Source organism: Juglans regia, unplaced genomic scaffold, assembly GCF_001411555.2.
Source record: "Juglans regia cultivar Chandler unplaced genomic scaffold, Walnut 2.0 Scaffold_674, whole genome shotgun sequence".
Classification (NCBI taxonomy): domain Eukaryota; kingdom Viridiplantae; phylum Streptophyta; class Magnoliopsida; order Fagales; family Juglandaceae; genus Juglans; species Juglans regia.
In genome coordinates, this window is record NW_023361600.1 from 128581 (window position 1) to 152866 (window position 24286).

The 24286-nt window shown below is 36.5% G+C and overlaps 1 protein-coding gene across 1 annotated transcript in view; it reads right to left on the minus strand.

Annotated features, from left to right (window-relative positions):
• Positions 1–19468, minus strand: part of LOC109013654 (TMV resistance protein N-like) — a 36435-nt gene extending 16967 nt beyond the window's left edge. The window contains exons 1-2 of the mRNA XM_035687106.1: positions 18996–19468; positions 194–265 (exon numbers count right to left, since the gene is read on the minus strand). Of these exons, the coding sequence (XP_035542999.1) occupies positions 194–265; positions 18996–19451 (528 nt within the window). The 5' untranslated portion in view covers positions 19452–19468. The remainder of the gene's footprint in view (positions 1–193; positions 266–18995) is intronic.
• Positions 19469–24286: the final 4818 nt, after the last annotated feature.

Genomic DNA, 24286 nt, shown 5'->3' on the forward strand with positions numbered 1-24286 from the left:
GGCTACGACGCATCCATAGTACAGTAAGATTTTTTAGTTGTAAACTGCTCAACAAGGATTTCAAATGATATCCAGGCTACTCTAGGTATCGCAACTCATGGGTTGGCATGTATTTTAAGGGTTTTCCATGCCATTTTAAAGTTCGAGAATGATGAAATTTAAAAAATCTCAATTTTCTCATCTTTGACAATGCTTTGGCATTCAGTCTCTGATCTTTCGTTTCAGCACAAAACTCCACGACTATGGCTTTAGTTGCATCAGTTCCCTAGTAACCAAGAAACAACAGATTAGCAACAATTAGGATGAAAATATACCTTTTTATATTAATATCTACACTAATCAACTTACAGTATCATTCTTCAGTACGTGATAGAGATCCTCCATACCACACAGTCTACTACGTCGTCCAGGTTCTTCAGGGCATTCGCGGCGAACTATTTCATGACCCATTGTTTTAAGCAAATCATGCATGAACAACGTTCCATCTGAGATGGTGAGGAGGGACTTGTCTATGAGTACGTCAATGTTGATGCCGGGATAGTAACCAAAACTTTCTAATGTCTGCAAAAATATGTTATCTAGCCCAAAACTTTGTCGTTGGAACAAACATGCCATGTCCAAAAACAACTCTTTCTGCAAATCCTTTAGCCCCTCAAAACTTATTTGAAGTATATTCATAATTTCTTTATTAGGAATTGCTTCTAGTTGATCCCTAGCACTTCTCCTGGCAACTATCGTTCTCCCAAATAAGAAGGAACCCAAATTTTAAGAGCTAAAGGAAGGCCTTGAGCATAATTCACAAAATCCATAGATAGATCCTTGTAATTCTCTGTAGGATGGGTTTTCTTGAAGGCTGACAAACTAAAGAGTTGCAATGCTTCATCTTTTTGAAGCTGCTCAACCTTATGGATATAATTCACTCCATGTGTTTTCAACAGATGACTATCTCTGCATGTTATAATCACCCTACTCCCTGGACCAAACCATTTCTGATCCGCTGCTAATGCCGTCAATTGCTTATCACTATCCACTTCATCAAGGACAATAAAAACATTTTTATTACGCAGCATCTTCTTTCTCATATTTGTATTTCTTCTTGTATGGGATCTCCCTGGTTTCGATCCCATATTTGTATTTCTTCTTGTATGATCATATAAAGAAGTTGTTTTTGTAAAGAAGTTAGACCACGAGCTTTAGATTCTTCTCTAATACAAGAAATAAAGCTGCTTCCTTCAAATCGACAATAAGAATAAGAAACTCTATCATAAATTATTTCGGCCAGCGTTGTCTTACCAACGCCACCCATCCCATGAATTCCTACGAAGAGAACATCATCTGATTCCATATCCAATAACTCCATCATTTTGTCTACTTGGGAGTCTATTGCAACAAGTTTATCGTAATCATAACGTGAGAATCTGGAATTCAACTCACGAGATATATGTATACTATTATCTTGTATAATTGTTGATTCGTACCTATAAATTGATAGAACAATTAATATTGACGAGACCTGAATCGACACGAACAAAAAAAAAAAATGCTAGCTTTAGCTGATAATTAGCATTGTTTATAAGCTAATATTACCTGTCGTGTATGTGCCATCCAGTGATACTACCGGCTTTTCTCAAAGCATTTCTCCACATATCCATGTCTTTCTTGTCTATCTTGGGATCTTTTTCATGTGCAGTGAACACTTCTGCAAAAGACCCACTCTGATTTCTCACGTCAGAAGGATCCACATGGTAGAAAATAGGAAGAATTGTGAGCCTTTTCTTTTCCTCCCATTCAACGATCTCAACAAGTTCCATGAGGAACAATTTGGAAAAAGCATAATTTGCCGAAAAAATGACCATCGCATATTGTGAATCTTGAATTGCTTTTAAAAGCGCTTGAGAAATGTATTCTCCTCGCTGTATTGCTTCATCATCCCTAAATACGAAAATGTCTTTCCGTTTTAAATCAACGTATAGATGATCCATAAAACTTGTGCGAGTGTCTTTGCCATAGAAACTAAGGAAAACTTCATATTTGCATCGAGGCCATCAAGGAAGAAGATGAGGAAGAGGTTATAATGTTTTCATCTTCTTCCGAACAAGATGAATTGTCTCTTTTTCTTTTCTTGGTATCTTCAGAAGTAGATGAAGAGGGTGTTTGAGTGGCCATGAATAATGCAATATTGCAAGAGATTTAGAAGCTTAATTGTGGAAGGAAATATTGGTAATTTGGGGGCTTAGAGAATGAGAACAATGAAGATATCCTGAGGTGATCTGTATATGTATATATAGAAGCTAGCCATGGAGTTCTAGTACTACTAGTACTGGTCGACCTGAGATATCATGAGGTAAGCCCTATTTATGGTAACCCATCACAGGCCCTTGTGGCATACGAAGGTTCTGCACAACTTCTCTCATCTTGTACTTAATAGGGTGATGGCAAAATTATAAATTAATTTGGTAAAGCTGTTGACCGACTTCGCTACATTTTCTATAGGAAGATCGAAGAAATTCATTTGACATAGTGAATATTGCAAATTAGTAGCTACTTGTTTTTTTTTTTTTTTTTTTCTAATTTTTCTGACAACCAAATTAGTGTTGCAGAGAATAAAGAAGATGGAGTACTCAAATTTCAGATATAAAAAGGCAAAAGTTTGTCACAAATTTAATTAGAATACAAAAAACTTTGCCTCGTAGAGCAAGAGTTCAATCATTGCTTGTTTAAAATTAGCGATAGGAATTGAAACATCATGAATCGACATAGCGTACAGTATACTCAAAAGTCGACGTTGGTCAGCTTTCTCCTTTCGTTGTCATCAACATTAATAATGCATGCAAAAAGACAGAAATTTAAAATGCGTAGGGCCAATGAATTATTTGCACACCAAGGTTATTATTGATACGTAGACATTTATCAATCTTACGAAATATTAATATATGAATAGTATTATTATGCCTTCTCAATTTGCCCACTTGGAGTGCAAATTGTATTTTTCTTTCTTTTTGCTTTTTATTTTAAACATTTTTTAAACATGTTTAAACATTTTTTAAAAAAATATATATATCAATATACTAATAGTCACTTTCGAAAAATTAAAAGACAAACTGAGAAAACATAGTAACATTATTCTTAATATATATACAGAGTGTGTCCGTCTTCCAAAGATATCATAGAGATAAACCCATCACAAACCCTTATATGTTCATTCACTTGTAACGTGCTCATCAACGAGTTCCTGCTATTTCGAAAATACCATAGTTTAAAAAATAAAATCATATTGTATTTGTATTGATTTATTTATTCAAAACGATGTTTTGATTGAGAAAGTTTTAAAACTTGCTTTTAACAATATTTGGAAAAGTAAGGGACTTGTTAAAACTTATTTTTAGGTAGAATATTTTGTTGGGACCAATATCTACTCATGTCTTGATACTTGAAGTTGAAATTGAAATTGGGTTTTTCACAGCCTGGGCCCGACCAGGAAAGCCTGAGCCCAAAAGAAGGGATAGGCTCAACCTTCAGCAAGTCCATAGGATAAAACCATGAAGCCAGAATCCATACGTTTTGCCATAGACAAAATATATATAGTTGTACCATACGTATTGTTTGGAGTAGCCAACAATCCATGTATATATAGATTGAACATGTCCGATATCCTGAACTAGAGCATTTCCAATAGATTTTGTAAAATTTAAAAGAAATAACTCAATATAGTCCATCCAATAGATTATGTATTTTATAACTAATATCTAGTTTGATACAGTAGCATCTCTACTTCTACGGAACACTATTCACACTTGTATAAGTATTTAATTCAATTCTCTCTCTAATTTTTACTCTTTATTCATTTTTTTATATGCTTTCTACTTTTTACTTTATTTTAAATTAATAAAATATATTAAAAAGTATAATATTTAAATGATATAAAGAAAAAATAGATAAGCTTATGTGTGGTATATTGTAAAAGTCAATATGTAAAATAAAAAAAGTGGATTTTGATGATATATTTTAAAGGATAGGATGAAGAATCAATTGGGAGTGCTATGTATCAGTTTGCAAATCTAACTCGTATAAGATCTCAATGTACTTTCACAGACACACACTCTCTCTCTCTCTCATAGTCAGGGGAAGAGGCTCCTTTCGGCATTAATGCCTACATGCATACATCATCCGGGGTGTATTGTTAAGAGGATGGTAGCATCCCTCATTACTCATTGAAATGAGGATGTGATAGTACGAGAATACCATATCATGTATATTTAAGAGAAAAAAGCTGGATGCAGGCGAGTTTGCACACGCCCTTGGGCACGAAAAAGACTTGGGATGGCCAACTAGAAATTGATAAGGTACGTTTCAATGAGTGATGCGTCAAGGTGGGAGAGGAGAAATCTTCACGAAGCCCCTTTATTTTTTTCACTACTCAAGCTTGAGATATCATGTAAGAAATTCAACACTGATTGAAAATTATCGTGTAAAATGAGACTACAAGTTAATCTGCCAATTGAAAACAAATTTATTAACCTATCCAACAAGTCTCCACAGCCCACGACCAGAACAAATCCACCACTGAAAGTCCTACTAGGCGACACCGTGAGAAACCAAAACCGAGCAACACCTTCTACACTGTGAGCCTCCCCTCCATAGACGAGCAACCGACGGCAAACCACAACAACCATAATGTCGTAAGAGAGGTTCCACCGTGTTCTCTATTTCGGGAAGTAAAAAATAGAGCAAATTCTCTTGGCCCTCAGCCCAGCTTCACCGTGCACAGAAACTTCCAACCACCTTGTGGGTCAGCGTCTTAACAAACCAAGCCACTGAATACTCCTCCACAAACAACCTTGGCTGCCCAGCCCCACTACATTGCCACCCTGCACCATGACCCATGCTGCCCAGCCAGCACCTAAGGCCAAACACCATAGAAACTGCCACAACCCTGCACTCTGAACCACCATGGAAACAACCGACGAAAAGGCCCTGTTTTGCTACCCCTGAAACAAATCAATCCTACGCATAACCCAACTGCCACTGCTCCCTTGAGCTGCCGCACATAGCGGCCAACAACCATGGATGAAAAACACTAGCCTGCCCCACTAACGCTCTACCCAAGTCCTTGTTGCACCACCACCCAACCTCGTGTATGTACAAATCGGCAACAAGAAGAAGAGAAGCCAGCCACTGTGACCCTCACTCCCATGTTTCAAGATATGAGAGTGGAATTTGGGTCATGAAGGAATGAGGAATATGAAAATGGGGTGCGAAAATTAGATTAGGGTTGACGAATGGAACCTAACTAGTTCTTCTAATCAGATCTGGGAATGGACACAGTGAATTAACCTCTGTTGTCTTCTTCGTCATGTTTTTCTTCTTTTGTTTGTTTTTATTAAAAAACGGAGCTAACATGAAGGATCATATGGGGCATGCGCAATTTCGTGCGCAAACTCGCCTACATGTAGTGAAATTGTATTTCAGAATACTTAATATTTTTTTTTTCCCAAAATGTCCTATCTATCTATGCTATGTTATTAAAAATTAGTTCTTACAGAAAATAATTTTACTAGTATTGCAATTTATGATAAGATGATAAGACCACGTTATGCATACTGTAGAATTATGTAACAATATTCTTTTAACCTACTTATTTCAAGAGTATGAATAAATATATATTTTGCTTCAATTTTTCATTTTTGTTATATTTTTGTTTTATGCTATATTATAAGAGTTATAATTTTGTGGAAAAGCAATATCAATAGGAAGGCAAAATCTTCCAACTGGCGATTCCGATGATGTCCAAAAAAAACCTCTAATGAAATATTGCCATGCAGACCACTTAGGGGACTTATCTTGAACTGCAAAACATAGGATGCCCAAACCCTTTCTCTTCTAACCCCACTAACGCCTAGGCCACTTCTCTTCCCTCACTAACGCCTAGACCATTTCCCACAATTTGTGCAAACACAGGTTCAAATTTTCTAAAATCAACAAACACGACATGATACTTGAGAAATTTATCAAAATTTGGACAGCCATGTCCAACAATTTGTGTAAATACATGTTCAGACTTTCCACAATCAGCAAACACCACGTGATATGTGACAAATTGGGAACCATATTTGTGGACAGCCATATTTTGAGGTGCGATATTGGAACAACAAGTGAAGAAGGGGAAAAAAAGAAAAGGAAAATAGACAATCAAATTGAGAAGAATGAGAAAAGTGAGGTGCGAAAAACTAAGCAATAGCTGATTAACGTGCAACGACAACACAAGCGGCTGGTGGGCAAGATGAACTAGCAAGAAGACAACCAGATCTTTCAAGAATGACCAAATGGGGCTGGTAGGTCTTTTTATTTTGGTAAGGATTCCATGTGATCATCCTCATCACTTTAAATTGTATACTACTCCTATTTCTATTAGGGGGCATTAAACTCCCTTTGGCAAACAGTCTGTTCCGAAGTGGAAATCCAATAGAAAAGAATAGAAAAAGTTTAGTTATAATTAGCGCTCATCTATAAGAGTTCATGTATTGAAATTAGGCTAAGTCATAATTGCTTTAGGATTAGGATCTTAGGGAAAAACTTATTTGTCCTCTTTGGCCAATTGAAATCCAAAACTATTGCCCAATGCAAGCACAAATTAACTTGAGATATATTTATCTAACCTTATTAATAATTAAGTCGCACATACAAATTAGCCAGAGAGTCTTTTCTATTGGTCAGCACAGCCAACATATGCATTTAAAAACCACAACTACCTTCTGATCATCATTTCTCTTGCTATCACCACACAGTTCACCCATTTGGCTGAAGAACTAACCAGCAAAGGCAAGAAAAGGTAAATCCATTTGTAACCCTACAATCATATTCTTTCCTTCACAAAGTAAATACATTTTTGGTTGATGGTTTTTCTGTGTGATATATCTTCTTCATAAAGATCATGGATTTTTCAAGAGGCATATAGATGGAATTAAATCTGAATGTTGACTCTAAAGACTAATTTTTCATCTATGGTAGGAACTTTGACAGATATTGAGGTAAAAAAATTCATACTGGGGTTTGCATATAAGGATTAATTAGAAGAACACAGTGGAAAACATTTTCTTAAAGTTGTCGTTGTTGGCCTAGAAGTACCTTCAATAGTTTTTCAGGCATGTTGCAAAGTGTAGTAAAGACATTACAGTAGCAGCATACCCGCTGGTGTGGTGTTTAGAAATCATCTCAGATATTAGTTTATGTTTTTTTGTCAAAGTAGAGGGCTTCTGTCCATATATGTATGTTTTCACATACTTTAAATGTGATAAGTCCTCTAAGTTTAAAAAGAGACAAGAATGCGATAACTCATGTTGAAACAGTTTTCACTTCCTGGTTGTGAAAAGGCCAGAATATGATAACACCTGTGATTTTAAAATGTCATCTCTAGTTTGATCTTCCTTTGAGCTTTATGTGTTCAATTGCATTAATGTGATAAGGACTTAATTAATTGGGCACTAGTGATCATACACATTTCTACCACACAAGGCTTATATTATGTCCTTAAAAATCATTCAGAATAGATAACATGATTTGTGTTAGGGCCATGGAAAATATTGAACTATATGTTGTTGTTTTTGTGAAAAGGTGACTTGATGTGCAATAGCAAAGTGTTGAATCATGATTTGTATTTTCTAACCAGATTAAGTTATGTATATTTTTGGGCACAATCAAACAATGATGTTTACTTACACACAATTATTGGTGGGGAATTAGGAGAGATAAAGTTAGAAAAAAGTAACACAACTTGGTATAGTGGTGATAACAATTGTTATATGGTTATGTTCAAAGAAAACATGTGGATTGCTGTATTTTAATTACAGGAAAATACAGCATTAATGGTGATATATGTAAAAAGAGGACGGAGGGGACGACCTCGACGTCCACTCATAGTATCAAGCCCTATTGACGAAGTTCCAGATTTGGTGCCTCTGACAAGGAGCCCAAGAGATGATGTGGATCCCATAGTCGATGCCTCACCTGAAGCAGTACTAGCAGTGGTTGTAGAAGAGTCCATCCACAATGTACAACGTGATGGAAATGATGGGGATAACATCACAGGTTTGTCAGTTAAAGGTTTTGATGTTCATAACATGTATCTTTACTCATTGTTGTTAATTTGGTTAGCCATGCTACTGTGTTAATAACAAGTTTATTAACTTCGTTATTATGGTTTCACCCATAAAAAAACAAGGTCGAGGGCTTGCTAAGGGTACTGCATTTGAAAGGTTATGAAAGGTGGGTAAGATCCCTTTAAATATAAAGAATGGTCATAAGGGTCCATCATGCGAAAATGCCACAATATTCAGTAGTCGAGTGAGCTGGATTATAAGAGTACATGCAGAAATGAGTCATGCAAGTTGGAGTGTGGTAGACAACAAGGAGAAGCACGAACTCATCAATCGTGTTAGATCCACTACAAGAAAAATGGCCTTTTCCAGCGCTCAAAATCGTCGCAAATACCCTTCAGAATCGCTACATTTGATCAATTGTGGCGATTTATAAATCGCTGCAGGTTCGCCACTATCCTAAAGCCATTTTTGATCAATTGCGGCGATTGGAAAAAATCGTCAGAAAATCTACTATTTCTGGCGATTTTAGTCTGTCGGAAATGTTCAAAAATTCGACAGAAATGGCCTTCCGATTCACCATTAAAATCGCTGAAAATAACTATTTCCGGCGATATGTATCGCCACAAAAACTTAATAAATCGCCGCAAATAACTTATTATTTTTCTCAACGATTTAAAATTATCGCCCTTGGGAAGTATTTCCAGCTGGTAGGTTTCGCCGCAAAAAAAGTTATTGTGGCGACTTAGTGTCGCCGGAAAAGATGTTTCACAAAATAAAATAAAAAATGCACAAAACAGTATAGATATGCAGTCTACACAAAAAAATGACATTACTGTAATGTGAAATGGCTTGTCAATGACCCATCTACTTAAATTTTATGCATCTATAATGGAAAAGGAGAACAAAAGGATATAATAAAAATAATAATAATAATAATCTATCCTGCAGATGAGGGACAATTAAAACTGAGAAATTAAAAAAACTGAAACTGAGATGTGCATGTTTTACTTCTGAAACTGAATACCTTCTCAACTCAATAGAATAGGAAAAGATTACTCCTTGGAATAGTGAAGATATAATGGTAGTTTGAATGAAGATGTTGACTTAAATTAGAAAGACATCTTCTCAAATATTAGAAAGCTTGACAAACTATCATATGCAAAAGACAATATCAAGTTAATAGAAATATAGGAATTGACAAGCATCACTGCAAAAGAGAGGAATTCTAACAAAGCACTATTTATAATTGAGGAAAAACTTAAAACAAAAAGATCAACACATCCAACATATGATCCTAATGATCTTAATAATAAAACATATGTGGGGTTTGGATTGATCCTAATGATCAAAACATTGAACTCTTCAAATAATAAAACTGCCATTTATGTTTAACCACTACCTATAGAAGTATATAGTTGCAATGACCCTCTCCTACTTTGATAAACGTATTATGGAACAACTTGGATTACCTCTTGGGAAGTCAAAAAACCAGCTATTAGACTTTAATATGAGCATTAAGTAATTCGGTTCTGCATGGTGGTACAAGAATCCTTCCTGCACATATCAAAACCATGAAATAAGGCTTAATGGAGTACATGATATCATGTAATTTGATCTTAATACTCCATGATCCAGCTTCTTAATTCTGAGAAGTCACTGAAAACTAGGGGGAAAAAAACTGACCTTAACAGCACAAATAATAGGGCTGAACTAAGAGCAGTTGCTTTCTCTTTCTTGCATGCAACTAAACCATCTACTGGTAGAGATTAATTCAGATTCCCAAGTGGTGGTCCGATGGATTCAGAATATAGAGCATTGTCTGTAGTATTTGAGGGACTTATGTGAGTAGTTTGAGGAACTGAAAAGTAAAAGTAATGTTATTGTCCAATATATTTACAGGGGTCAATCAAGTTGACGACAGTTTTTTTTTTTTTTAAATTAGAAAGAGTTATCACATAAATCTTTACAGTCTCATTTGCATTTGGATGAAGCATATGTATTCCTCATCCAAAAAAAAAAAAACGAGAACAAAAAATAAAGACTATTTCCTTGGCAGGTTTTATACAGAGAATGAAGGGGAATTCTTTTCATACATATCCCTTCAAAATAATTCCAAATACACACTGATTTTAATTCCAACATCTTCAAATTCTCTATTTGGGTTTACAGAGAATTTTTTCTTGCTGTGTAGGCACATAAAAAGCAATTTCCATTTTCAAAGTAAGAGAGAGATGCTAAGAACATATTGCTAGAAACCTATGACTAACTTGGGATAAGAAAGCTGGCTGGATATGTACATAACAAACAGAACTACATGAGTTTACAACTCTGTATTCAAACACATTATGTAACTACAATGGCGAATGGAAGAACAAGCTCTGCATTGTGGAAAAAAATATGATCAATCACTAATTAAAGGAGTCGGCTAAAACTAAATACATTCAAGCAGCATATACAAACAGTAATCACAAGTAACATCATAAAAGGTAAAAGACAAGATAAGGCACTCACTTGGTTTTTATACACAAGGTAAACAAGTGAAAAGTAAATCAGCAAGAAGGGCAACATTAAGGGTGCCAAGATGGAACATGTGAAACCAAGGAATCCAAATAAGAGGACTCGTGGGACTTCTGTATGGTAGGGAAAAGAAAAGGCATAATTTGGACAAATCATCCTTGATTCTGAGTACGAATCTCTTGACTAGATTGCAGAAAAGAGCAAGAAATTGCATCACTTCACACGACAAACTTGCCCAACCATATGTTAAAACATAAGTCATGAAGAAGATAGCCTGCAACAATTTGAAAACCAAAATCACAGTAATAAGTTATTGAAAAAACTTCTACATTTCCACAAGAGAAGAATAAAGGTTTTCCCCAATTTCTCTACTAGTTGTAATTTCCAGTTATCATGGCAGGAATTTCATCTCTATGTCCGTCTCCACAAATAATAATTTTTTTCCCACAGGATCATGATGTGGTCTACAGGATTGCAGCTCTCTTTATTTCATGAAAATCTAATAACCAAACTTGAACTAGTTTAAGTTGTTTCATGAAAATCTAATAACCAAACATAGTAATGATAGATGACAGTTTTTTTGTTTTTCACCTCAAACTTGAACTAGTTTAAGTTGTTTCTCTAACCTTCGAGCTTCCTCCTTTTTCTATAGACCTCACTAGATAATTGAACCCAAACAGAAGCAAAGCAGAAAATAAATTCATTCTACAGCCTCCTACCACACTTCCTCGTCATAAATATTAAATAGGACTTATGCAAAAGAAGGGTTTCCATCAACAGAAGGTTTGCAAAGCTCCTCTGTTGTTATAACAATATACTGATGGAAATACTATTTTCCAGGCAAACAAACACCATCAATGGCACCCACCAAGAATGCAGATCACAGCTTGGAGAGACTACAAGTCAGTCAATATAAAAATTGAAACAAAATCCTAACTTCATTTTTCATAACCCAGATCCATTAAAGTAGCAATCAAGTTCTAATTACCTCCATCACAAAGCAGCTCACAACTCTAAGCCACCAACACAGACAACATAGACACACAATAATCATCTTTATTACACTCTTGATGCGGTTAAAATAGAGAGATGAGAGAGAGAGAGAGAGAGAGAGAGAGAGACGGTGGAGGAGAGATGACCTACCGACGAGGACGAAGAGCATGGTGGTTGTGGTGGCGGAGCAGGACCAAGGAGGCGTAGAGATGAGAGAGAGACCAGGCGGTGCTCGGCGCCATGGAGTGGTTCTTGAGAGATGTAGCAGAGAGAGAAACGGAAAGACTTTTGCCCTCGGGCTGCTGGGCTAGGCGAGGAGGAGAAGGCGACTCCGACGAAGGACTGGCGAGAGCGTCGAGCTGTGAGTGGTGGAGAACGGCGCCCCTAGCGGCAGCGATTTCTAGAGAAATCTGAGAGAGAGAGGCAATTCTAGATTCGAGGAAACGGAAATTTTCGGCGTGGGGGCTGGGGGAGAAGGAGGGGGTGGACGTCGAGGTGAGGTGGCGGTGGCGTGGTGGGGTCGTTGGCGACGGGCTGTGCGCGGCGGAGGCTTGAGGGAGAAGAGGGATTGGGGACAGAGGGGGGGGGGGGGGGGGGGAGAGGGCTGGAGGGAACGAAATGAGCGAAAACCTAACGGGGGATTTAAATTTTATTAGATTTTCCGACGCTTTTTATTCGCCGATAATAACCTGTAAATGGGCGCATATGTTATTACAGCGACAATATTCGCCGCAAATAGTATCTATTGTCGCGATTACTGCAATCGACGGAAATTTTATGCCACTACAGTTAAAAAAAATCTATTGCAACGACATAAATCGCTATAACAAGTATAAAAGTCGCCGCAAAAAATCAATTATGCATTTTCCCTTGTATTTCCCAACTTCGCATTGAAAATTTAGCAGCGACTTGAAAATCGCCGAAAATAACATGTATTTGCAACGATTTTTGTTGCGGCGATTTTAAAATCGCTGGAAAAGGCCAGATTTCTTGTAGTGTATAGAGTAGGGGTTTAATAGATATGCCTATTGCTTGTTATTTATGATTCAAAGTCATGATTTTTCGAGTGCAAGAAGTATGTGATATGATACAATGTCCATGCAGGGTGACTTTGTGTTGGATTGGACAAAAGACAACCATCATGAAGCTGTAGTAAACTCACCCCTGATAAGTACAATGTGTACCACTATGAACTACACAAGCACTACCTAAAATATGCATCGCATGAGGAGGCACTAGCTCGTCGGAGATCATCAATTGAGACACATGTTTGGGAGTGGCTATGTGAAAGGTGGGCCAACGGGACATTCAAGGTAAGTATGACTAGTGTTATAATCTTGATGGGAAAACTGACTATATGTTGTTATTTTTTCCTCTTATAGATGTCATCTATATATATACATATATTTAGTTCTATTGAGGCATTGAGTAATAAGAGTAAGTGCATGAAAATATTTTTTTTTAAATCTTTCAGGAGTAGTCTTGTAGAAACAGTAATAATAAGAAAAAACAAAAGGTGAAATATACAGGTGGAAGGAAATATTTTGTTAGGCTTATGGAAGAGAGGGTAAGTTATGTAGTGTTTAAAGTGAGTGTTATGTGTTTTTATAAAAGGGATTGAGCCTTAATTAACATATATTTTAATTGAAGGGTGAGGAGGCACTGAATATGATTGCATTTTACAAAGAAACACACTGGTCAAGTAAGAAGCGAAAATTCATCAATGCAGCAAGTGAACACAATTATGTGAGTTAGCTGATCTGTATACTGATTTCTAATTATATAATGGACTATGCATGGCAGACCTGAAATCATGGTTTCCTTCTTTACAAAATTTTAGAATCTAATGGTAGAGAGGTTGAATGAGAAAGACATTGAGGATGTTGATGAAGCTGCTGCTGATTTTTTCAAAGAGGTCTTAGGGTTCAAATCTGACTATGCACAAGGGCTGGGCCACTCAGTCATACCTGAGCCATTCTTGTTCTTGCAAAAGAACAAGGCATTTAAACATATGGCCAAGGAGAATGAAAGGAACAAGACTTGTGCAGACATTTACAATAGTAAACAGTTTTCTGAGCATGACAAACAACTAAACATGATATCATCATAATTGGAGTCAAGTAGGGAGTCTCAACAAGAGACTCAAGGAGATGCATAACATCACTCATATGGTCAAGTTTTTTGAAGAATATGTTGGGGACTTTTTGTGTTTTTTGTTCCCCCTATGGAAATGGCAGTGTTATAAATGCCAATGTTTCGATGTGTAGTGTGGGCAGGTTGGGGGTGTTTTGATATAAAGGGTGGGAGGTGGTTATATAAGTGGGCTTTTGTGTTGGGAATATATAACCTGGTATAATATGGAAGTAGGTATTGACGTTTGGTGATGGTATGCATCAAGTAATGGTTTTCACCAACATGAGTGAGTATCTTCTCCTATACAATGATAAGTAGTGTTTGAAGCACTCTGGATATTCATTACCTGAGTGGGTACAGTTGACTTAAGTTTTTTTTTCATGCAGGGATACACCGGCTTGCATGTAGGTAGCTGCATATCCAAGGGTTCCAGCAGGGTACAGTTCTGTGATGGAAGGCCACTGTTTCATCAAAGTTGATATTGAAATGGCAACCACCAAGAGAAGTGAAAAATATAACATATTGCACAAGTTCCAGATCCAGTGATGGTATATGTTAATTTTTGACTTTCTTGGTTTATTACAGAATTAACTTCATAGCTCATGATGTTGTTATATGGAACTTGGGATAGACTACATGTTTGTTTAAAATATATTGATTTTGGTATTGACTGGTGTATTGAAAGAGTATTTAGCTGGAATTAATAGGTGTCACTGATGTTGATGGAAGATATCAGTCAGTTTTTGACAAAAAATTTGGCTGGTAGCATTTTTATAATATCGTAACAAATATGTCAATTTTACATCTTGATATCAAGATTCAAGTTATATATAGGCGATTGAAACAGTTCCATAAAAAATAATAAAGTCATGAACTTAAGAGCAATTTTCTTTCAATTTAAAATGAGGATTGTGAAGGAACCTTCCCTATTAAGTCTTTCACGTGTACAACACTCCCTTGGTCACCAAAATGATGGCATTTTTATGGAATACTTGTAGACATGAATAATGTACTGCTTTTGGTTGGTTGCAAAGCTGGTTTATTGGAGTTGTCATGCATATGCAATGGACACATATGTTTCCTTTATGTCATATTTCATATTGGATTGATGCTGATAATATGGGTTTTGAGTTCATAGGATACCATATTGGCTAAACATGTGGTTTGGTTCCCAGATTCAAATGGTGTTCTCACAACATTGTTTCTTGTTTTTTGTTACTTTTGAATTAGTCATATAGTCTGAATTGATCACTTGTAAATGACCATAGGATTTTAGGGAGATTTAAGTCAGCAGATTTGTTTTGAATAGTGGGAATCATTGATTTGTTGTTCACTTTTGAGGTAGAAAACCAAGCTTGAAGTTGAAAATAGGTTATCCCTAGAACCATTGTATGATAAGAATAATTTCTTGGTCCTAGCTATTCTGAGTATGATATGTCAGGATTTGGCCTTTACACAAATCCTTGATGTTTTTGTCAACTATATCGAGCATACTGACATATATAAATGCCATCTACCTTTGTGGTGTACTTTATTGTATACTAATAATGCATGAGGTAATTTATATCAATGTGCTATAACCTGACCTTTTCTAGGGAAATCTTGTATTGGCATATAAATTATTTTTTTCCTGAGTTGTTGGATTCTTATATATTGCAGCAAGTATACATTTATCATCTATCATGGGATTTTACCATATATATTAAGGGAGATAGCATGTCAGGATTTCTTTCTCAGACTGAAGTCAGGTTGTAATTTGTTGTATTGTAAGGCTACTACTGCTGAGGCAAGAGTTTGATGTGATCATAACAACATGTATGCTATCTTTTCAGGTCTTTTTCATTCAGCCCTGAAAATCTCCTGATATAGAGAGGCTACCGGAACAGCTGGTGCTTCATTTCTAGTTAGATCAAAATGAGTTATCTCATACATGAATGCAATTGGAGCTATCGAGAGATTTAATTTGGAGGAAGGTTGATCCTCATATATGTAGAACTATAGTTGTTATATGGGTTATACAATAGTATCCACAATCATGCTGATGACCCTCTTCTCCTTCCCACACAGTAAACATTAATGTATTTCCATTTCCTTCAATGAACAGTGGAACATGAGTGAATGTTGTAAATATTGATATAGAAATTATGTTATATGGTTGTGAGTGTATTTTGGAGTAATTTTACCATATATCTCACCTGGGTATCAACCAATTATTCACTCCTTAATGCAAAACAATTTGAGGCGAAATGTAGACAACCCCAAAATATTGTCTACGATCCCAACTAAGTGGGGAAAACTTGCTTTTCCCCAGGAGCTACAAACTTTTGCAACAGGATACTTCCATGGAGAATAACTGATTTACATGGAATGTGGTTGTGGGAATAAGCATAAAATTGGTTTTATTTAAAATGCATTTCCTACTGATTACCTTCATGAATATCACTATTTCCTACGGATGAGGTTTTGTGGGGAAAAAGTAATTCAGCATTATTAAGTAATCAAGTAATTCCCACCATCACAATCATGGATGATCAGCGAACATGTTTAAAAGACATGCTTATTTCCCACCAACGCTATTAATGGCTAATAGTACTAATACCCACCAAATGTTCTGGCGGGACTTGCTCCTATACCCACAAGATTGATAGAAATGAAATTGATTTTTGCGATGAAGGTTGAAGGCTTTTCACGCAGAATGTGCTGTGAAAAAATACGTGTAGTCCTTTAGAGTCATTATGGGGAATAATACTTTTTTAGGCAAATTATACGCTACGAGTCTCCCACGAATAAAATTGGTGTTATAATAATCCGACACATGTCGGTTCGGATCGATTACGCCAGCTCAGTCGGGTCGCGAAACATAGGCAAATAATATTCCTCTTTTTATTTTAAGTTTCTGTTTTCGAAAGAACATAATGTCCTCCTCATGCTTTTATCTTCTTCTTTTTTAATTTTTTTGTAGTAAATAAAATTCATTTCATTCATGAAAGAAGTTATAGCTGTGACAAATCAATACAGAATAAACTCTGCCAAACTACACATCTATTGTACGCCTCTCTGCACACAGATTTCTTTTTGACGAACATTATTTTAACTTCTAGAGACTCTCATAAGAGAGTATCACTCTATGTAATAAACAGAGATAAAACTGTCCCCCCACCTCCAAAAGAGTTGGAGTATCCAACCACCCCATCCAAAAGGAGGGATTTTCCTGCTATGAACATAAGTCTAATAGTCTATTTCTTTTATTAATAAATAAACATATCAACATTACAAAATTACAAAAAACCCTCATCCTCCAAGATGAGGAGAAGGAGACAAAACACACCAACTCTAAATAAACAACACATGGGCTGAAAAAACACATAGACCCAGCCTAAACAAAAGGATCCAGCCTATATGCAAGTGGGAGGGCAGCCCTTAGGGTTTCATCTCTATCATAACTGCCGCCACCCTTCTTCAACTTTCTTTCTCCTTTTTTCTTTTTTTTTTTTCTTTTCCTTCGGCCTTCTTCATATCGGCAACAAATTTTCGATGGAAAATTGAATTTGAAGATCCCGAACGGCCAAAAGGAGCAATGCTATTATAGAACTTTGAATTAGCATCATCTGGAAATACTAAATGCACCCCGCATTCTTTCACTTCTACTTCTTTTTCAAAAAAGAGGAAAAAATACCAAGTCCAATCAATTTTAAATGAAATCTTAATGACCCTCCGTATATCCAATAACCGCAAAACCGCCGGTATATACACCCAGAATCCAATTTGATTACTGAAAGAGACGTTCAAGATATGAGATATTTTACTGTAACTCAAACAATTATATTCCACATAATATTCTTCATCCGTCTCAAACACTATTGTAAGCCTCACCACATTCGGGTTTATACTCTGTCTCTTGAATAACGAAGAAATTGAAATACTAAGTCCATAATCACCAGAAAAGAATTGATCAGAATCACAGGCAATAAAGAAAGCTAACCCCATCTCTGGATTCGTATTAGCATCCAAATCTATCTTTACAAAGGAACCATTACTTTTATACTGGACCCACTTCGGGATCATATGGAATCCCAACGACCATCCACTTATCATGTTCTGTAAAAACAACCACAATAAGAGATGTTAATTATTGCAGCAAAAATAAAGCAATTGCAAGGCAATGATTATTTTTTTTATTTGTGAAATGAAATACTTTTTTATTAAAGCATTTTTCTGACATATTTTATTTGTTTCTAAAGAAAAGAATGAGAGAACTCACCAAATCGTCATCTAAAGCCGAAATAACAACACCTGCCATGTCTAAAATATTTTCTGCTTTGCTGTCAAAATCAATCCACGCTGCTTCTAGGCTATCATATGTTCCTTCCTTCTGATATTTTACAAGTGATCCGATATCATAGATGGGATCCCTTGATTTAAGTCGCATCAACTTGCTTCCAGTAAAATAAAACAGAACGCCAAAGACATCAATATTGCTCTTAGGCCTTAGATTGACAGATGGTATTTGTGTTATAGTAGTTTCACTTGCCCGAATTTCGGTCAGGCATTCCAAACTACTCAGGTCTGGTAACTTCTCAAGGCTTGAACATTTGTTAAGTACCAAAAATTTTAATTTTTTGAGACTTCCGATGGATGGGTGGACCTCACACAAGCTTCTACAACCTATCAGGATTATTCTCTTAAGATTTGGGATTCCAGTCAAATCTGGTGTTTCAATCAAGTTCTTTGAATTACTCAGATCAAATACCTTCAAATTGTCTAAAACTTGTTATAAACAAGTAGTTAATTGGATCAAAATATAAATATATTAACTTGTTTGGAAAATTAACGGGGAATTATTAAGATGAATACGTATTTATACGAGTGAGAAACTTACCATCGACCCCTTCCATAGTTGTTTGATACGACTGTCACACAACCTTAGAACAGTAAGATTTTTTTGTTGGAAACTGCTCGGCAAGGTTTTCAAATGATATCCAGGCCACTCTAGAAATCGCAACTCATTGGTTGGCATGTATTTTAAAGGATCTCCACTCCATTGTATAGTTCGAGAATCAGGGAATTTAAGATACCTCAATTTTCTCATCTTTGAAAATGCTTTGGCTTTGAGTATCTGATCTTTCGTTTCAGCACAAGAATGCACGACTATGGCTTTAGTTGCATTAGTTCCCTGGTAATCAAGAAACAACAGATTAGCCAGAATTAGGATGAAAATATACCTTTTTATATTAATATCTACACTAATCAACTTACAGTATCAGTCTCCAGTACGTGATAGAGATCCTCCACACAAAACAGTCTACTCCGTCCTCCAGGGTGATCTCTACGGCATTCACGGCGAACTATTTCCCTGCCCAGTTCTTTTAGCAAATCATGCATGGACAACAATCCATATTTCGATTTGCTTATGAGGGACTTCTCGACGAGAACATCAACGTCGATGCGATGATGACCAAATCTTTCTAATAACATCCAAGAAAATATGTGCTCATGTCCTCCGACGAAACACGCCATATCCAAAAATAACTCTTTTTGCAATTCCTGCAGCCCATCAAAACTTATTTGAAGTACATCCATAATTTTTGGATTAGGAATTGCTTCTAGTTGACCCCTAGCACTTTCCCATGCATCTATTTCTCTCTCATATAAGAAGGAACCCAAAACTTTAAGAGCTAAAGGAAGGCCTTGAGCATAATTCACAAAATCCATAGATAGATCCTTGTAATTCTCTGGTCATGGATTCTATGGTGTGCGTTGTTCGTCATGTTTATAGAGAGGGAAATAAAGTTGCGGATTGGTTGGCTCGGAGTGGTGCATTGGGTCTTAATTCAGAGTGGAGATTTGTTAGGGAGGTGCCTAGGGTGCTTCGTGGTTTAATCCGTTTGGATATTTTGGGTTTGCCTTCTTTACGTTATCGTTAGTGTCTTTTTCTTGTGTAATGTTTGTCCGTTTTAGTAGGTTTGTAATTTTGTTTTGTAATTTTTGACATCTGGTAATATTGTTTGTAATACTAGGTGTCGGTCTGTAACCACGGTATTCCTCCGCCACAAGTGAGAGTTATTAATAAAATTTGGGACGGAGTCACTCATGGACAGGTGGCTTCGGCTCTTCTAAAAAAAAAAAAAAGAGCTGCAATGCTTCATCTTTTTGAAGCTGCTCAACCTTATAGATATCATTCACTCCATGTCTTTTCAACAGATGACTATCTCTGCTTGTTATAATCACCCTACTCCCTGGACCAAACCATTTCCGATCCCCTGCTAATGCCGTCAGTTGCTCGTCACTATCCACATCATCAAGGACAATAAAAACCCTTTTATTACTCAGCATCTTCTTTCTCATCCTAATTCCCTGGTGATGATCCCATACATGTATTTCTTCTTCCATGATTGTAGAAAGGATTTCTTTTTGTAAAGAAGCTAGATCACGCGCAGTAATAGATTTTTCTCTAATACAAGAAATAAAGCTGCTTCCTTCAAATCGACAATTAGAATTAGAAACTCTATCATAAATTATTTCGGCCAGCGTTGTCTTACCAACGCCACCCATCCCATGAATTCCTAGGAAGAGAACATCATCCGATTCCATATCCAATAACTTCATCATTTTGTCTACTGGGGAGTCTATTGCAACAAGTTTATCGTAATCATGACTTGAGAATCTAGAATTCAACTCACGAGATATATGTCTACTGATATTCTGTATAATTATTGATTCGTACCTATAAATTCATAGAACAATTAATATTGACGAGACCTGAATTGACAAGAACAAAAAAAAAAAAAAAAAACGCTAGCTTTAGTTGATAATTAGTATTGTTTATTAGAGGAAGCGAAACACTTTAATTCGTACTTCAATATTTTCCCTCTTGCAACACTCGAGCAGTCAGACCAGATCACAATTTAAACATTAACACCCGAGCGCATTTGAGATTGCGAGTAAAATTTTTTTTAGAAGAGAAAGCGTGAGCCTAATATATTTTGGCAGTATATATATATATATATATATATTTTTTTTATAGGTTTGATACTTAAGTTTTAAAGCTTAATGGATCAAGTGGATATTCATCAAATTTATGGGATAATTATATCTATACATATATTTTATTTATTTTTTATTTTTTTTTAGTTGATTAGAGACCCGAAGCTTTAGATAAAAGCACTGCATTAATCTCGTTCAGAGCCCAGCCGTGGGATCGCGCGGGTCCAGACTTCATCGCACGGCGTCCAACCAGTTCTATTTCATGCACGTCCATCCTTTCCTTTTTAGTTAGGTTTGTTCTGCTTTCTACTTATAGTTATGTATAAGTTTAGGTCTTCTCAACCCTAGTTCATGTGCCGCTACCCTCATTTTCACGCCCCAGCACACAAGAAACCGTGGCCTTGCAGCCAGTCCCTACACTTCCGTAAAGCACAAAACCGCAAGCCTCGTTCAGCAGCCCAGCCACCCGCACAGCCAAACCAACGTGTAGCCGCTTCAGCCGCCACCCAATGCCTACATAGCATCTGTTGCAAGCCACGGAAACCCTCTGCTTTAGACAACCGAAAAACAGAGGACCAGCCAAACCATCAAGTCGCTACCCACCGGACCCAGTCCACGCGGAACCTCAGCCATTGCACCGTAACACCTCTGCTTGGCCGCTGCTCAGCCTCACGAAACCGAGAGTCATCCACACGCACGGACGCACTAATCACGAACTCCCCTGTTTTCCTGCAACCAAAACAGAGTCTGGTGTCGCACCTCCACAGCCAACAACCGAAACTTCTATCCTTCTATCGTTGTGCACCATAGCTCAGCCGAGGCACCTCCAGTTTGCTGCCGTAAGCCTGTATTCCCTTCCCGTGTTCTTTCCTTCCCTCACTCTCCGTCTCCCTCTCAGTGCCCCTCATACCGTTCTCAGTCTCGCTCGTCGCTTTCTCCCACTCACTGCGCGTCCGTCGGGACAGCCCTTGTCCATTGCATCCGCCCAGCTCGCCGACATCGTGGCTCCCTCTCTCGGTAAGTGCTGCTGCCGCCACTCACTGAGTGTTTTCCGAGTGTTGTGTGTGCAGCAGTTTTTGTTTTCCTTCTCATAAGTGATTTACGTACATACATATATTATATTTCATAGATATATAAAGTGGTAACTTGAAAGTTGATTTCAATTCCCAAATTTAACCCTTTACATTCCAGAAGTGTGTTTTCGGATGAAGGGTATTTATTATTTATGTATTTTTGTTGTTATGTTAAAATGAGTTTTGGTTTTAAGTCTCATAAAACATTATTTTTGTGTAGAAAATATTTTAACAATATTGTTAACAAAAAGAGGTAAACCTATTTTTGAGAGAGGAGTTTTGCATAGCGAATTTAACAAGATTTTTTTTTAAAGTGGTCTTAGTATTCTATTAAGTTATAATATATTGTTGGTACTTTAGATTTTTATTTTATTTTTTTCAAATATGACTCTTTATTGAGTTCGGTAAATGCATAAATACTTGCTCGATTAAATCTCTTATTGGTACGAATTTGATTAAGTGGATATTGGTGGCTTTAGAAAATGGTGGTATTATAGGAATTATTAGAATTCTAGGTTTTGAGGATTTAAATAGGTTCTTAGGTTCAACTATCGAAATACGTGATTGATTGAAAATTTACAGAATTTACGTAATTTTATAGGTGACGATTAATATTTGTTCGGCTTCGTTGAGGAATCTTGAAAGACTAAAGAATTCCAGGTAAGCAGGATTCCTATGCTAGATTTGCATAAAAATAAAATGGACATGTTTTGTATGAAAATATATTTGAACTACCTCAGTTATTTGTTTCTGCATTACTCATGAGATTCTGTTTAAGAATAAAGTATTTTTGGCATGACTGGTGTAGACATGAGCTATTTTGCATTTTGCTTCTAAACTCTGAAAAAGAGAGCGAATATGAAAGTTTGTGCATAAAATAATGTTTTGTGATTTCTGAAAATTCTGTTCTGTTCTGAAGATGGTCTGTACTCTGATATGATATGCTTTCTGAAAACTCTGTTCTGTTCTGAAGGTGTTCCGTATTCTGATATGATATGATTTCTGAAAAACTTTTGGCATGACATTCTGAATTGGGATGTGGTTTGTGGATGGTGACCTATTTGACCTACCACGGGTGCTAATAGTGGCTTCTGTTTGGGTTGGTACCAACCGTTCTGTTTCTGGTGCACCCACTTTGGAAACAAAGTGGTTTTCTGGTGGTCTTTCCTGTGTGCACACTCGGGGCTCCGAGAATAAATAAGGGGAAGATTCACATTCTGTTTCTGCTCGGTTAGCTACCGGGGTTTGCACAACCCTACCACGGGGGTTAAACATGGCCTCTGATGCGATATGATACTCTGGTACGATGGTGGTCAGTTATGCTATGCCAAAAGAATTTGAATAAGAATATTTTTGAACTTTCGCTCTGATATTTTTATAACATGTTCTGACTCTGCATTCTGCAAATATAAAGTGCTTTGTTCTGCATTATGAAATCTGTAAATGCTCATGTTTGCATACTAGTATATGTTCTCTGCTTACTGAGTTGTTGATAACTCACCCCTATCTCCACAATATGTTTCAGATAATTTTTGATGCAACAGCTGGAAATCAGGAATAGGAAATATTTGCAAATTTTGTGGATCATAGAAGACTATGTGCCCTAGGGTACAATGACTTTTGGAGAGTCTTTTGGTAGCGTTGATATTTTATGTGATTTCGATATGTTGAGTATTGGATATTTTTAGTCCTTGTAGAAAAGTTTATCTATATCAATGAGACACCACTGATGTGCCCTTATGTAGGAACATGGATATTTGTATTGAACAAATAGGTTAATATGTTATGGAGATTCTGGTTTATTTTAAAAAGTTTTATTTGGAAATGATTTTTTTGGTGATATGAGTTAACTCTCCGGACCTTCGGGGCAGGGGCGCTACAGTTGGTATCAGAGCCAGGTTTGAGATTCTGCAGACTATATGGATTGAGATTTTAGGAATTTGAGGCTTCAAATTTGATTGGCTTATTTTGAAGGTTGTAGACATGATTTGGAGGTCTAGAATTTGAGGTTTACATAAATTTGATCAAAGGTTTGAGATTTTGCAAACTATAAATTATGAAGTTTTTGGATATCTGTAGGTTTGGGAAGTAATTCCATATTTAAGACGTCGGAAGTTGAGGATAGAGAGTTGATGATGTGGATAATTAAGATTTGAAATTCTGCAAACCAGAGTAGATATGTATAGGATTTATAAAGATTTACGAGTTGAATTCATACTCTTTAAGGTTTAAACTATAGGTTTGTTTTACGGGTAACGCTTTTTATTCATGAACTCTATAATTTTGTTTTTAAAACAATTTGTAAAGTTTTAAAAATTTTTCCAGGATGCCACCTCGCCGTCGAGAACGAAACGTGTCAGATTTGAATGCAACCAATAACGAGAGGGAAGCAAATACGAGTTCTTCCGAAGTACTACGAGCAGCAGCGCATCAACTTATAGATGATCTCGCACAGAATCCTTCAGGTCGTCAACGTAACAATAGTGAAGG